General features: G+C 42.7%; 1 protein-coding gene across 4 annotated transcripts in view; it reads left to right on the top strand.

The window, feature by feature from the left end:
- DOK7 (docking protein 7) overlaps window positions 1-17,279 on the top strand; it is a 67,524-nt gene that overhangs the window by 30,026 nt on the left and 20,219 nt on the right. For 2 of the 4 annotated variants that reach the window (XM_084859880.1, XM_084859881.1), the window contains one exon: window positions 8,378-8,420. In XM_084859880.1, coding sequence (XP_084716006.1) covers window positions 8,378-8,420 — 43 coding nt within the window. Of the gene's footprint in view, window positions 1-8,377; window positions 8,421-14,200; window positions 16,642-17,279 lie in introns of those variants that run through there. The other 2 variants (XM_084859882.1, XM_084859883.1) reach the window with 2 other exon arrangements.

The raw sequence follows: 17,279 nt of genomic DNA, 5'->3' as shown, positions 1-17,279 counted from the left end.
ACCCAGACTTGTTTAGATTTAACAAGGCCGCAGTATCATGTACATTGAGTACATGCCCTGCGAGTGCGCTTTACCATTTCAGAGGGCCAAATGTTCCTTAAGACAAGAACTGTGAAGTCCTGGAGGAGAGATCAGTTTGTTCCATCAAAAATAATAGAAACATTGTTCAAACTTTTATTGAAATAAAGGAATTGTGGTGAGCCATTTTGAGATGGGCTGTCGTATAAGAAAGTTCCTATGAGCCAGTTTGTAAGGAGATTTAATAATGCCCATATTCATATTATTGCACCACTTGAGATATGTAGATGTAGATGTGCAATGTTTTATCCTTTTAAATATCTTATTTAGTTTGTTGTCTCTGCAAATCTCTTGGTGAGTGGTTCCACTGGCTAATATGTCTATTGTGTAAACATTTCAGCTTCTTGAGAAAGACTGGTTAAAAGGGGCAGTGAGGATGGGACAACACTTCTTATATATGCTATTAGAAAATGTATTGGAACTGGAGGGGGAGCATGAAAAATGTTGGGCAGAGAAGACTGAAGTAAAATTCCTGGGGCATTCACATACACCATTCAGAGTTTGATGACTGTGCTGGTTAATAACATATGAAGCACAATGAATGAAGAACTTTCTGCATAATGATCTTGCTCAACCATCGGAGTCTGGGTTCTGTCAGTTCTCCCTCCTGTTCCTGGCAGCCTGCTGACACTTAGGCTGGTTGTTTCCAAAGACCTCCAGACAGAGACCATTGAGAAGCAGGAGCTTGGAATGCCACTGTAATTCTAGCTTTGCTAATAATAGGGAAATGATGCAAGGTTTCAGTCCTTTTTCAGAATGGTCAGCCCTTTTTCAGAATAAGCCATGACCTGAGCTCTTATATTGCAGAGGTCAGCACTTAATTTCTAAAATGACCAATGTTCAGAGGCAATGCACCTCTGAATACCAGCTGCTGAAGAAAAGCAGCAGGAGAGGGCTGTTGCCTCAGACCTAGCTTGTCAGCTTCCCAGAGGTATCCAGCTGGCCATTGTTGGAAACAAGAAGCTGTAGAAGACGGACCTTTGGTCTGATCCAGCAGGATTTTTCTTGTATCTTTGTAAGGCTTCAGACTGCATGCAGGTCCTGTTGTTTTTGGCTTCAAAACACTTGTCCTTCATATCTGGTATGTGTGGTTGCTCTTTTATGGGTGAGTGGCACTCCACACATGCTCAAAGGCATTCTATTGCTGCCCATACTTCAGGGTTGAGGCTTGTTACTGAGATGAATCAGTAACAATGCCTGTTTTCTATATTTAGCTGTGGGACTGGTTACTCTATGTAATGAGTGTGTGTGCACATTGTTTAATTTGGTAGATAACATTTACATTATGATGGTTATAGGGATTTGTAATGTTCATTAGTTATGTGGCAAGTAGAAATTCAGTAGGGGAAGATTTTCCTGGGTTGCAGGTGTGGTGACAGGAAAAGCTTTACTTCATGAATTTCTGCTTATCAGAAATGTCTGTTGTGTCTGTTAAAGGCACATGAACCCTGCCAGGGAAATAGCTGGACAAACTAGTATGGTCATGTTTCTACATCTCTCTACAAAGGACTATAAGTTTTTAAACAGGGTGGATTTATATTATTTTGCTGCTATCTATAACAGCAGCAACAGTTAACCTCACCTCTTGGTGACCTGGCTGCCATTTTCATGACCTCGGAATGCCCCAGATTCAGTGTTATTTTTGGATTTTGTCATTTTGCCACATGTTTGTGGTGGTTGTCATGTTTTCCTCCCACAATGCCTGAGAATGAGATCATGAAAATGACAGCTGCTGAGAGGTGAGGTCTGCTATTGCCACCATCACAGATGGCAGCAAACAAAAGGAAAATGAAAGGAAAAAAGACTATCTGCCACCACTGGTCAAGGTGAGTGGCAACTACCCCCCCACCCCAAATGTGACAGCAGTTTTCACCACCCCCATGAAAATGTAAAATGGGTTCCCAAATTCATCTGCCATGAATGGGACACAAACTTCTGTAGGTCATTCAGGTACACTTCTATTTTAGATTCAGCCAAACAGACATTCTTATTTTCATAATTACTCCCCTGGGCAAATAAAAATTCTGTAGTGTCCAGAACTTACCAGAAGCAGGGGCTGGTAGTTACTGGGAGAACAGTGCTTGTCCGTGACTTGGAAAGTAAATGTCTGGGCTGTTTAGTTGACAGTCTAAATATTTACAATTTTCACAATAATAAATACCATGATTTTTATAAATCGTGTCATTTTATAATGCGGAACCTTAAGAAATGACCCATTTTTTATGCTGGTTGTTCTTTTACATAGAAGAATGATGGTCAGATTCAGTTTCAGTGGATTATGAATGTAAATTTTAATAGGCTTGCACTACTTGCAGATGTCATTGTCAACCAGATTATGTTTATAATTACATAATATAACTGAAATTAAAAACAGGATTCTTTAAATGCAAAGCACTGTTTTTTGTAATTTTCAGGAATAACCTACCCTGTTTTTAAAAGAGCATATATGGATATGCACAGTTTTGTACAGAGGATTGTTCGTTGCAATTCAGATATCCTGCCTGCCCATTCAAATGTTCAGTGCTAGAAAAAGATATGTAGCAATGGTCCCTCCTGTGCTATTTCTCGCAGGTCGCATTGCTCACTCTTTGGCCCTGACTGCTGAGGGATAGAACTAGAGTCCTGCTGGCTACAGCAGACCAGGGGGGAATGTGGGTGAGGAGGATCAAGCCAAAGCCTCACGGCCTGCTCTGAACAGGTACCTTAGGGCCAGATTGAACTTGATGTTGGAGGGGCACTGTGCTGTGGCCCTGATCCAAAGCCCCAGCTCTTCAGTTGCTATCAGCTGTGGAGGGGTAAACAGGCAGTTGTATTGTGCCTGTATGTTTCTCCCTCCATGGCTATTAGCAACCTGTGGGAACAAATTTGAAAAGGGTTAATGGCGCTTCAGCCCCAGTCCATATTTCCCCTTTAGCAAAAAAGAAGAAAAGAAGAATGAAAAATGTCTGAGATACAATCGCATGGCATGTGTAGTTTGGCCCTTAATTTTATGGAGAACCAAGCAAAGGTTTAATTCCTGACAGATCATCCCCAGTTTTTAAGGGCTTCCAGTGCATAGCTGTATAAGAAACTGAGGCAACATTTCCTTCTTTCCATTGTAATAGGAAGCAAGGAGCAGAACTAGTCCGAGCATGCAGCACCCTTGGGCAAATGCCAGGCCCTACTGCTATTGACACCTGGACTGGTCTGTTCTAGGCATGTGTCGCCGTTCCCCGCCACCTTAAAAAAAAACACTTAGCATTAACAGGAACACTTGGCCTGCAGGGCTGGACCTGCCATCACAGCCATGAGGAGTGCATTATGGAGAAATTAAAATGGTGACGGGGATGGGTCCAGCCACATGGATTCTGCACTTCTGCCAGCACTGCTGTCAGGCCACCCATTGCCAGCACTGCTACCAAATTGCTGCTGAGCTGTCAGCACAAGAGGAGCAGCATGGCAGCAGCAATGGCTAGGAATGCTAACATGAATGCCAACTGAGTCTATGTGGCTGGACCTGCCCCAGCTGCCATTTTAATTCCCCCACAATGAAATGGTGAATGTATAGGATTGTGCGGAAATGAACATGGCAGCACCAGTGAGTCCGCCTGTGCAGGCTTGGCTGGTGCTTCTGTCAGTGCCTCTGCGGGACCACCCATTCTTGCCGCTGTGCTGTGCCCTGACTGCCACTGTTGGTTGTCAGAGGGAACTGAAATGCAAAAAGTACCAACAGTGATAATTACCTTAAGAGTTACCATTCACAAAATCATACTGTAATTAATTAGAATGATGCAAGAAAGGTACTCTGCACAGTCTGCCCTTTCCTCCTTCAGAAAATGGAGCAGAGCTTCATGGCAGGTCTGAGCACCAATACCTTTTTCCTTAGAAACTAAAGAGCTTTTCTCCACTTAGAAGGCAGTAAGCTCCTACTACTATTCTTTGTGGACTCAATCAAGGGGACAAAACACTTAAAAAATGTTTACACTATTCAGCATGGTGTTTTTTAAAAGTTTGCATTTTCCTGTTTTCCCACCTTGCTTAGCTCTTGTATGAACCAACCAAAGTGTACCAGAAATGCCGCCCCTCAAACGACTTGGTCTAGGACAGCCTGCTCCAACCTGGCACCCCCCAGATGTAATGGACTGCAATTCCCATAATCCCCCAGCCAGTATAGCTGGCTGGGGGATTTTGGGAGTTGTAGTCCAGCACATCTGGTGGGCACCAGGCTGGGGAAGGCTGGTCTAGGATAAAATGTCACGGATACTTGAGTGTACTTTGCTTGAGCATTTCTCTATGTCCTAAACTTTTTTCCCCTTCTGGGAATTGACTACTTTAGACTGGAGGGTTGGTTTCTCTCACGTACAAATGCACACGCACATCACTCTCATATAAAAGCAAGTACTTCCCCACTGCCTTTTCCTACATATACCCAGGCAACCCCTGAGATCTTCTGAAGAGGTCTTATTGGTCATTCTGCAGCCAATGAAATGTCACTAGGAAGCGGCATGTAAGTAGGCCTTCTTGGTGATGGCTAGTTTTACCAAACAGTGGCTAGTTTTAAATGCCCCTTGAAAAAACACTTGCTCACACAGCCTTTCCCTGACCTGAGAGGGGCTCTGCTACTACCCTGTTTTATTGTTTATGGTGCTGTAGTGTTTTTAATGTTTAAGGGCAAAATCCTACACTTGTTTAGACAGAAAAAAATCCTACATCTCATAGCATTCCTCAGCCAGCCATGACAGACTTTGAGCTGGGGGTGGCGACGGCTGACAGGAAGCTCTGGCATGGGCTGGTCCATGAAGTCACGAAGAGTCGGAAGCGACTGACCGAATAAACAACAACAAAGGTATCATAGAATCATAGGGTTGGAAGGGGCCTGCAAGACCATCGAATCCAACCCCCTGCTCAGTGCAGGAAACCTGATTCCCAGGCGGTCCCATCCAAGTACTAACCAGGGCTGACCCTGCTTAGCTTCCAAGATCAGACGAGATCGGGCGCGTCCGCACAGGATTGTACCCTTAATGTTTTTGATTATGTAATTTTATCTTGTTTTTATCTTGATTTTATTGGGTACTGCTTAGGGATTTTAATATATTAAGCAGTATGAAAGTATTATAATAAATAAATAAAATACTTCACCATACACCCACAATCACTTCACATACTTCCCCTCACCATACACAGGCACAAAGGAATGCTGTGAACACTAGCCCCCTCCTTCCCCAGCCTCCTTCCTTCAGTAGATGCAATCAGCCCCCTATGTCTGGCAGAAGTCTGGCATCTTTCTTGTGGGAAGGGGTTTCATCTGAGGAGAGTCAATGTGAGCTTTCAATTTTATCAACACCCAACAGATTGTCATAAGAATAATTTCAACTTTATTTAATTTTTATCCTGCCCTTCAAATAAAATTTTGCAAGGGCACCTTACATACAATAAAAATACATGGGTATGGTATAAGAACAGTATCACATACATTTTTTTTAAGGCAGGGAAACTTGCACATTGAGGTAAAAATGTTTAAACCGCTATATTCTGGTCATTTCACAATAGACTTGTCTGCAGTTTCACTGGCTTACAGCATTCAACACGTTTATACCCCTTGCATAGTTTCAGACAGTTGGAAAAAAACATTTTGATTTTAGTAACATTCAGAACATTTGGCTTTAAGTTCTGCCTTAACTATCCAAGCACTGTGCTTGGTGTGCTTGTATAATCAAATATCCCACCATGTAAGTATCCATGTGAAGTTTTACAGAAGCCATGGGGCTTGTGCTACCCTATGTGCCAGATGTTTTGTATTAAAGTGTTGTAATGAGATTTCAACTGATGCACTGCATAGAGGGATGTATAGCTGCCCTCACTGCACGTGACTCTTTGCGCTGTAGTACCTGGGGTTGTTCCAGTTGCTCCCCATACTCCTTGGGCTCTGGAATCATCCCGGGGATTTCACTAAAGTATGCAGTTGTCCTGAGCTTGATTCACTAGGGCAAGGGGTTGGATTATCTACATCTCAAAATGGGTCTAGTGGCATGGAACTCACCAGAGCTAAATTCATTTAGATCAGATGAATTGAACTAAACTGGATTGTGGATCAAGCTTTTAGGCTGATATGGTAACCTATGTAATACTGATGTTTCATAATGCAGTTTAGGGTGGATCAGAATGTTATGAGAGACATTTGGGGTTCTTCACACCAACAGGGGAGGCATTTGCAGAGGATAATTGGACAGGAAAGGAGTGCTTCACCCTTCCCATGCTGGCTGATTCCCTATTGCAAATATAACACTCCAGCTATTTGTTTTTGTATATTGTCCTCCATGCCTGGCTAGACCCCATTAACTAAAAGAAGCCTAGCTGGAGTGGGAAATTGCCAAAATCCACAACAGACGTTAAATCAGTAGATATCATTACTAGACAGAAAAAAAATGTGCATCTCCGAAAGAGGATATTTATAATAGGCACCCCAATGCCTGACAAAAGATGTCAATCTATTTAATAATTTGCCACAATTGATTTTCTTTCCTCAAATATATATCAGATCAATTCCCTTATCCATTTTGGATAAGTTCAAACCGTGGAAATGGACCTTTAGAGTCCCAGTATTTGGCAATAACAATTTTCACTGCTAATAATAATAAATTTTCATGAATGCCTCATGTTATACCAAGAGAAATGGATTCATTTAGATAACTTAATAAAGCTATAAATGAATCATGTTTCAGCTTGCTATCAGTACTCGGTGAGTTCTACAACACTTGGGGAAATATACACATGTAAATTAAAAGAACCAGACATTTAAAAATTCATCCCAAACAGCCTGATGAGTACAATCACAGGTATTTCTATGCAGGGTGGGAACTCCCAGAGAGAGACTAGAAATTCAAACTGACTAATCAATAGGCTGCAATGACTTTGATCATGCATCCTTCCAGTGATTTCTGCATGTACCTATTTCAGGCTGAGTTGTGGGGGTGGGGAGTGAAGAATCAGATGTAGAGTAATACAAATTTGGGAGTTACCGATTTGTGGCTTGCTTGGGTATGTCCTTTGTTCAGAGTCATGTTCTAGAAGGGAGGGGAAAGGTTGGATTTGTCACATAGTGATCAAGGAAATATTACAGGAAAAAAAGATTTTTGGTAGGACTGCCATGTTTATCACTTATACCCTTGCTGAACAAGGTATGTTTAGTTTGTCCCAGTGCTCCAGGTCATCTTGAATCTGGGCTATCCTAGGGTCATATTTTAGTTTTTAAACTTGTGAAAAATCCATGTGAGTAAATTCCTACGTACTTAACAGTTATACTCCTCTTGAAGCTCATCTTACCAGTTATATTAAATTCCTTTTCCTCAGCTCTATTGTGTAAATACCTTTAGTTATGGTTGTCTTGCTTCAGTTTTCCAGTGAACTGTTGTGGTTAAAACCCCAGGTGTCTGGAGTGTCAGTCACCCCACCTTTCCAGCCTAAACACCACATTATTGGAAAGGGGAAGGTAAAAGAAGGAAGGTGGGATCTTTAAGGAGTTTCTCAGGGGGTCCAGGTCATAAGGGGAATCCTGACACCCAGTACCTTGATTTATCCATATTTATTTAATGCTCTGGATATAAACTAGATGTGGCGTTTTCAGGGGAGGATCAGTAAGTATGGGAAGCATTAAGCCCACACCTCCTCTTGTCCTTAATTATTCCCTGTAAATGCCCTCTCTCTGTTTATATTAATATTAACCAGCAGATACATATTTGGGATGCATGTTGTTCTGCCTATGGATAAGGATTATGGTAACAATGAAAACACATATTCAGGCCTTATAAGCATCCAGTAATAATTAAAGCCAAAAATGTATTATTTGCACAGGCTTAGACTGATATATGCTCATATATTTATGAGAACTATGGATCTGCACCAGGTCAAGTTAGGCAATAAGAACACACACATTTTTACTGAATAGTGATTGTTTTACAGTTCTTATGAAGGGCTAATCTCAGTGTAAAGTGTTCAGCTGTGGTATGGAATTTGGAATGATTCATCTTTCACCTAGGTGTATACATAGTTTGTCATCTGCATGATATGTTCACATACAACCTTTTGAGCTGGATTAACAGGACAATAGCTCAAGGGAACAAGATGCATTTGTAATGCAGACTCTAGGGTATTTTAATATGTATCAATGGGTGGGAACATTGATCAACATACTGAATTTGGTTGATCATAGTTTAGAGAACAGCCTATCAAGTCAGTTTTTTCATTGTTGCAAGGTTTGTAAGAAACTCATTTATTTTAACACATTCTATTTGTGTGTGTGTGTGTGTTTTTTTTTTTAAAGGAAACTTCCATTTTATCATCTGGAATCTTACCAGCTAACTCAGGTAAGAACCAATTAGATTTTTGCTAGATGTTAAAATGTATTTATTACAGTAGTCACCCAAAAATAAAATAAAATTGCAGGCTTAAAGTCCAAATCTACAAGATTGTAATATTTATTTTAGGATAAAAACCAAAACAAAACACTTCAGCTTAAGAAGGGTGAAGTCATTTATATATCCACCCATGTACCAAAAACGGTTAAAATTATAAGTTAAGGCATGCCATCTAAGCAGTAAACACCTACAGTTGCTCACATTGTCCTTGTTTGCAACTTAACCTCCATGTGTCCATATATTTCCTTGGTCTTTGAGCCCTAATCTTCTTTCTTTGAAGTTTGAATGGATGCAGTGGCACACACCTGCAAGCCTGCTTGGTATAGCAGTGACCATTTTACTTGTGCGAAGAAAGCTCCAGCTTGGAAGATGCTATTTGTTAATTGGACATGTGCTGTATAAGATTAATTTGCCAACACTTCCCCTCTCCTTCTGCCCTCAGAATGGCTCCTTGATGTGCATTGGATAAATTGCCCAGTATAAAACAGAAGCTTTGAAACCTCATAACTTTAGGAATACCCAATAGATTTTCACTAATCTAACGAAAGACAGACCACTGCAATGTTTGTGTGTTACATAACTAAAGTGGCAAAAGGAGAAACAGAAGGCTTGTTTACAGTGGGCATAAAAATAGTTGGAGAGAGGGGGCCCTTGCATCTCAGTGCAAATCCTTTTCAGCTCAAGCATTCTTTTCTGGATTTTTCTCAAATTTGGCAAATTATATCCCTCTGAAGTGTCAGTTCTCCAGAAATGTTATACATAAACAAAGCATTGTCTTAAGTTCAGGTGTTGTAGTGATAGAGCATCTCTACACCAGCCTAAAATCCCACATTTAAAAGGGAGCTTTCTGCTTCCATTTTAAATATTGGATCACAGTCGTCTCCCTTTACAGGCACTTCCTTTCCCCCCTCCCCTTTCCCCCTCCTTCTCCCCCTTATCTGAAACTTCCGTATGTTTCATTGATCCCGCTCCCCTTCTTGCAGCTTTTCCTTTTTCACAGAGGGAACTCACGCGGAACACAAGTGGGGTAATTTGATAGCTCATTATCTCCAATCTATTTAAAAATGGAATAAAGGTCATTTAGTGCAGGAGACACCCTGGAGTTTCACGACATTATCTGAAGGACCCACAAACTTCCATGAGTGAGCAATCTCAATAGCAGGATAAAAGTTCTGTGGGAAGGAGCCCATAGAATGCTGGTAAACCTAACAAAATGCACTATATAGCCACTCCTACTGCTGCATAGTTTATTTGGATTTGTTCCTAGAGCATGTTACAGTTTTTAAAAGCCTAAATGTGGAATGAAAATAACTCTGAACACTTGCCCTAATTCAGGGGCTAGTTATATGTTACAAATACATGTAACAAAGCTCTGGCAGCATCTTTTTAAAAGGAATGCCAGCTTCATGAGGTGCTATTTTTGTGGCGCAAAGTGGCAAGGGTTCTGTTGTAACTCCCCACAGCGGCTTTAGCACCCCACCCATGGAGTTCCAGTTATGTGTTTATTCTTGCAGGCATGCAAGTGGAGCTGCACCCACAGGGGCTGATATGGTACGCTCTAAGGGTGCAATCCTATGCAGGTTTAGACAGAAAAAAGTCCTACAACTCCCAGCATGCCCCAGCCAGCCATGCTGCATAGGTCTAAACCTGCATAAGAATGCACCCTTAGCTTGATATCTGGGTTCCAGACTATTAAGGGGTTTTCAAATCTAACCAGCAGCTTGGATTGGGCTTGGAAGTACACTGTCATCAGTGCAGATCAGGATGAATATGCTCACAACACCCAATATTCATAAATCAACAGGCAGCCACATTTTTCACTAGGTGAAGCTTCCAGGTAGTCTTCAAGGGAAGCCTCATGTAGAAAGCAGTGCCATAGTCATGGGAGTTGTAGTTGAAAACATCTGGAGAACACCAGGTTTGGGAAGCTGAGGTATAGGGATCATATTTCAGCAGTTCTGAAACAATGACCTGGACAGCCTGTCTGCTTATGGGTACAGCTGAAAGTGCTGGTGATACAGCCTATACAGCCCTCAAGAGCTTGGGACCCAGGTGCCTGAAGGACCACCTTCTACTACACCTCTGCCCAAGCTTTGCATTCGTCGTTCGAGACCCTCTGCCATGTTCTCCCAGCATCTAATGTTAAACGTGTGGTGTCCAGGGAGAGGGTCCTTTCAGTTGTGATGCCCTCCCCAGGGGAGGCTTATTCAACAGTGCCAGGTGAAGCCCTATTTTATTTACCTGGACATGTCAGCATGTTTTGAAGGCTAGTTTGGATTATGGTTTTCATTCATTTATTATATTTCTATACTGCCCCATAGCTGGAGCTGTCTTGGTGGTTCACAAAAATTAATTGTTTGCTGAAGTTCTATGGCTTTATTTTAAAGCTTCTTCTGCTATTTCATCTTATACTGGTTTTATATTGTTATTTCTATCATTTTACTGCACACCACCCTGAGAGTTTTTACCAAAGATTAGCATCAACATTCTCTAAATAAAGAAACAACAGCTGATTCAGAATAGAGATGGGAGCTCTCAGGTCATAGAAATACAGAGCTGGATGAGCATATTTGGAGTCATCTTACTCCAAAGCTCTGAAGCTGCAGATGTTTTCCCTCAGTGGCTTCATATGATCAGGGGTTGGGAACCTCCAGCACACTGGTTGGATTCATTTAATTTCTTACATTTATATACCACCCAATAGCCAAAGCTCTCTGGACAGTTTACAAAGATTGAAAACCTTAAAAATACAATATTGTACATAAATATATAAACCATTTACATAAAAACATATAAACAGACAGCGCACACACACACACCCATGGATCGATCTATCTATCTATCTATCTATCTATCTATCTATCTATCTTCTATCTAAATTTTTAAAATCAACAATAAGAAATCCCAGGAGCCAATTAAAAACTTTATCTCATCTGCCAAATGCCTGAGAGTAGAGGAAGGTCTTAACCTGGTACTGAAAAGATGACAACGTTGGCACTAGGCCAACTGAGGAGATTGTTCCAAAATTGGGGGACCACCACCAAGAAGGCCCTCTCCTTTGTTGCCAGCATCTGAGCCCCCCTCGGAGGAAGCACCTGGAGCACCTTAGATGATGAGCAGAGTATATGGGTAGATGCATGTCGGTATTGCAGTCTCAAGCCGTGTAAGACTTTATCAGTCAAAACCAGCACCTTGCATTGGGCTCAGAAACATACAGGAAGCCAGTGCAAGCAGGCCAGCATTGGTGTCATATGACCTTCTTGTCCTGTTATCAATCTGGCCACTGCATTTTGCACAAGCTGAAGCTTCTGAACCATCTTCAAAGGCAGCCCCACATAGAGTATGCTGCAGTAATCTAACTTGGAGGTTACCAGAACATAGATGACTGAAGCCAGGTTATCCCTGACCAGGTAGGGGTATAGCTGAGCCACCAACCAAAGCTGGTAGAAGGCACTCCATGCCACTGAGGCCACCTAAGCCTCAAGTGATAAAGATGGCTCCAGGAGAACCCCCAAGACATTGACCTGTTCTGGATGGGGTTGCACCCTCCATCCAATCAGAAGAACCACCCACTAACAGCATTTTGGTCTTGTCTGGATTGAGCTTCAATTTATTAGCCAGTCCGTTGTTGCAGCCAGGCACCGATCTAGCACATCTACAGCCTCCCCTAATGAAGATGAAAAAGAGAAATAGAGCTGTGTGTCATCAGTAACTGATGACAATGCACTCCAAATCTCTGGACGACCCCACTCAATGTCATAATCCTCCATCAAAGTTAACAGTTTTTCAGACAAGTATCTTGCATATAGTTCGCCATGATAGACAAAAGGCTTATTGGACAGTATTTAACCAGAGCCTTCAGGACTGCCTTTTTTAAAAAATAGGAAGTATAATTGTCTTAGTCCATGCTTCAGGGAACTGCCCAATCTGATTAATAAGAGTAAAAAGAATTGCCAGAGGAGAGGCCACCACTCTGGGTGTTTTCAGCAGTTCAGGTGGTATGGAATCTAGGTGTGGAGATTTCTCCACTTTAGGTTGTTTAATGTGATTATTAATTTCAGTTGGACTCACTGGGGGCCAGTCAAGAGAATCCAAAGATAAATAGTTCATAAAGCCAGATGAGAAAACTGAGAGGCCATAAAAATTCTAGAAAAATAGGTTTCCCACACCTGAACTGGAAACAAACTGTCCAGCAAACCTGTCCTGCTTTCAGTTCCTGGAGGATCCTTGAGTCCTGTTCCCAGTGGGAATGGCTTAGGGCACGCAGAAGTCAGCTCCATTAGGAGCTACTGCTTCAAGGCCCCTTGGGAACCTTGAAGTGGTGGTCTCTGAAGGGGCAGTGCCCCCTTGGCCATTAGCATGACAAAGAGGGAACTGCTCTGCCCGTGTGCATGAGTGGTGTGTGTGTGTGGTGTGCATGAATTACGCATATGTATGAATGGGATAAGTGTGTCGGGGCAAGCATGTCAGGGGCCACATCCAGCTGTGAGATGGCCCCCAGAGTGCTTTTCCAGAGCCAGTGTGGCCTTTGGGCCCAAAAATGTTCCCCAGCCCTGATAAAGATATTAACTAGCATCAGACCCAATAACTAGCCTGGAGCAGGGGTAGAGAACATGCCTGTCTCCATATATTGTTGGAGTGTAACTCTCATTGGCCCCAGCCAGTATGGCCAATGTTCATGGGCGATGAGAGTTGTAGTCTCATTAATGTAGTGCATTAAAAATGTGGTTGTTCAGGCAGGCATTTCAGGTGGGTATTTTAGAAAATGTTTTTATTGTAGAATTTTATTGTTTTATAACTGTTTTATTATATGCTTTGTACATCGCCCAGAGTGGCTGGGTGACCAGCCAGATGGGCGATTAATAAATGTAATAAATAAATGTAATAAATAAATAGTCCAGCAGTATCTGGAAGGCCACAGGTTCTCCATCCCTGGCTTAAGGAGCACCACACTCTCCCATGGGCCAGACTAACTTCCCCATAGCCACCCTCTGTATTTGGACAAAAGGGGATGAAATCAGTAAAGTCCTGACATCCCTACCATATGTTCAAGGCAAATAAGAATAATAGTGTGGTCTGCAGTGGTGACAAGCAGAAGGTGGATTGGGGTCTACTGCTAGATTTCTGGTGATTTACAGTATCACCAGAAATCTCAGTAAGGGTTTCTGACTCTCAATTGCCTAAGAAAAGCATCAACAAAAAGGCTGCACTCTTACTTGCCTGATCCATGATGAGCAAGTTGTATATCTCTGCATGTCTGTGATTCCCAGCTGTAAAACTGAATTTAAGAATGCTGATACAACTTGCTGTTCCCTTAAACTGGGAAGTAAAAAAACCCCATCACTGCCATGCCTGGTTTTGTGCTAATCGCTTATTTTACACACTCAGTGTTCCTCGCCTGTCAATTGGGTGCCTTTGCCCAGTTCTTATTCCAACTCTAATGGCCAGTTTTGTGTTAGAATCCCTCATCTATAGTAAGTCAAATGCAGATTTGTACTTGTCTATGCAGTTTATCCCAGTGTATAGTACATTGAATGTGGTAGGCAAGTGGCTTCACCCTCTGAGCCACTGTTTTGCACCTGGTTCCAGCTGGTGGACCTTATAGTTGTATTAAAAAACAAAGTAGATCTCACAAACCTGAAGTCCCCCTACCCCTGTTCCACAGTATGAACTGCCACTGAGATGTCTAGCAAGATCAACAGAGCTAAATTGCTCCTATCTATCTCTAGATGAAGATCATCCACCAGGGCAACTGAGGCCATCTCCATCTTATATCCAGACTGAAACCCAGATTGGAAATAGTAGAAAAAAGATGTGTCCTGGAGTTTCTCTGCTACCACATTTCAGCCACCTTTCCTAAAAAGTAATGGGTAGACACAGGCTTGAAACTGGACAGATACAACTTGTGGGTTGTTGTTGTTGTTGTTTGGAGGGCTGGATGAATTACCACCTCCTTTAAGAAGGCGGGATTCCACCAGAGCCATGGCAGAGCCATCACCACAGTCTCCTACACCATCCTGCAGAGCATCCTGGAATCTAACCAGAGCATCCATAAAATCTTCAGGGGCAGACCATCCTAAGAGATCCCCGTTATGGTGGACGGGAGCAGCCTCATCTGTGCCCTGATCAAGTAGTGATCTGACAATGACAGTGTTTTCACATTAGTTGCACTTATCACCATGTCACCAGAATCCTGCCCAGTACAGAAATGTACATTCAGTGCGTTTAGGGCCAAAACAAACTGGGACAGCTCCGTGCTTGCCATAGATGCCCCAAAGGCTTGAGTTGTTCCTGACAAGGTGGCCTCAGCATAAATATTGAAGTCATACAGAAGAACTTATCTGGGCATAACCACCATGTCCTAAGCCATCTCTACCAGCTCACTCAGGCAGTGATTACGGGATTATTAGGCAGGTGGTACACCACTAGATTCTAATGGGATTTGGAGATCAATAGAATACAAGAAAGGAAGGTGACCTTGCTTGCAGCTGCCAGAAACATAGAGAATGCTCTCTATCTCTTATCATATGACAGCCATCATATCATCATCAGCCATCATGACAGTTGGCTCCATTTGATGGCAGCCTTGTCCTGGTCGCATCACTTCCTGGTGGCTTCAGATAGATACAGAACAAAATTGGGAAGTAATTTGGAGATTCCTGTTCAGCCTCAGACATTGTGGAAGCTAACTTTATGTATGGTGGCAATGCAATGGGATCAGATAATTATGGCTTGATGTAGAGAAAGTATTGTTTGAGCTCTTGGAAAAGATTTTGTTCTGACTCCTAGAATGGTAGTTTTGATTTATATTGGGAGTGGGCCTACATCAAGCAGGAAAATGTGAGTTTGGTGGTTAATCTGTTAATGGCAGCAAGGATATGGATTACCAAAAACAAACTCATTTCCAGAAGGAAAGATCTTTGTTTATTAATTATTGGAAAAAAACATTCCCTCAGGATAACATTCATGAACCAGCTTAAGGTATGTTATGATGACTTGGTATTCAGAACACAAGAGGAACTATGCTGGATCAGGCCAAAGGTCCATTCCGTTCCCACAGGGGCCAATCAGATTCCTGTGGGAAGCCCACAAGCAGGACATGAGGGCAATAGCACTCTCCTGCTAGTGTTCCCCAGCAACAGGTTCCTTTATCTGCCTACTAATGTTCTTTATAATTGCTGCTTAAGTTATAGAATTTGTACAAATGATATATGACTAATTGTCAAGAATGGCATTCTTTGTCCAGTACTGTGACTGAGAGACTATGTCATCTTGCTGCTCCAGCCATCAGGCCAGGCCATGGCTGTGTTGACTACAAACCGACCAAACTCATATCTCCTGTATCTCAAGACAGTTGGGGCAGCTCCAGCACTCAAGACCAAAGGAAGGCCTCATTAATTGGGCTGAATGATTTCAGCTGTGCTCCTGTGAGAAAGTGCCCCCTCCTTCTCAGGGCTCAGGAGCAGTGCTGGAGCTACCCGGGGACTGGTTGCAGGAGATCTTCCCTGAGCTGCCAGGGGCTTGGAGATAAAAGGGGAGCTCGAGAGTAGCCCAGTTGACTCCACCTAATGTGCCAACCTGCCTCGGGCTTGTGAGTTTTCAAATCCTGGGTGGGGCCCTGACCTGTTGGGAGACCCCTTATGTATAGGTAACGTATAGGATAGGTTTAGCTATTGTTTTGTTATTTTTGTTTCAGAGGTTCTCTGTAATTTTCTGTATAACTTTTTATCCCTTTCCCCATCTTAATAAACTACTTATCTACCTCTAGAGCTGTGTGTGCCTCCTTCCAGGTAAATCTTAGTACTACTTTCGGTGCCATTTGGCTGGGTGTTTTGCTATTGTGTAATGTTTCAGGCTTGGGGCTTAAAATAGAAGGTGTCAGCTTCAACTCTTATTATAGTAGCCCCAAGTGTGTCCAGAAGGTCCAAGAATCCCCTGGTTCGAGCTGAGGTGGATATAATACAAGTGGTGGCAGCCTACTGACTATTGTTGCCCTTGCCTACCATGCAGGGAGTGTGGGCAACTCCCATTCTCCCTTGGCACTTATTATTTATTTTATTCTCTTTTGAATGTGTCTCTTTATATCAGATTTGCATGTTTTTCTATTATTCTATATGTCTAGTATTTGTCTAGTTGTCTGACTTTTTATAAAATAAAGGATTTAAAAGGTATTTTTCTGGTGAGGCTAGGCTTACAGTGACCATTCCGCTTTGCAGGGGTGGTAGACCTATTGCCTGGGTTCTGACGATCATGGGGGTAAAAGAAGCCATCGTGGCTTCTCCCCCACTCCACACCTGTCATTTGCATAATTACCTGTGCTGCAGCACAGGTTGGCATGTCATCCAAACGGTGCACGGCACGGTGGGAGTGACTTTGTACTGACCCCACAACCCACAGCTTGCAGTAGGGGTTGAAGGGTGGGTACGAAGCAACCCCTGCCACACCATGTGCTAGGTTCAGATGATACACCAACCCGCACTGCAGTGTGGGTAATTATGCAAATAGGCACCCACGCACAGGAGCAAGGGGAGAAGCCAAGATGGCTTCTTTTACCCCCATGATTGCCTGAACACCCTCATTGAGATGGTCTGTCCTCAGAAATTGGTATATCTGAATGGATTCCTGAGAGCCCTTGGGCAGGGGGATTTCCAGTTAGCATATCTAGTGGTTCTAGGGATAACGAGATGATGTAGGCAGTTGATACTATGGCTCCCAAGCACCCTCTCCTACTGAATAGAGCCCATTTGGCTCTTTGGTTTACCTGGGAGTTGGGAGTGATGAAGCCGGTATGGAGAGAGCTTCAACTTT

This window comes from Heloderma suspectum, chromosome 5 (assembly GCF_057233095.1).
Source record: "Heloderma suspectum isolate Gila_16-S chromosome 5, 16-S_ref, whole genome shotgun sequence".
NCBI classification, from domain to species: Eukaryota; Metazoa; Chordata; class Lepidosauria; order Squamata; family Helodermatidae; genus Heloderma; species Heloderma suspectum.
This window is presented reverse-complemented; position numbering and strand designations above follow the sequence as displayed.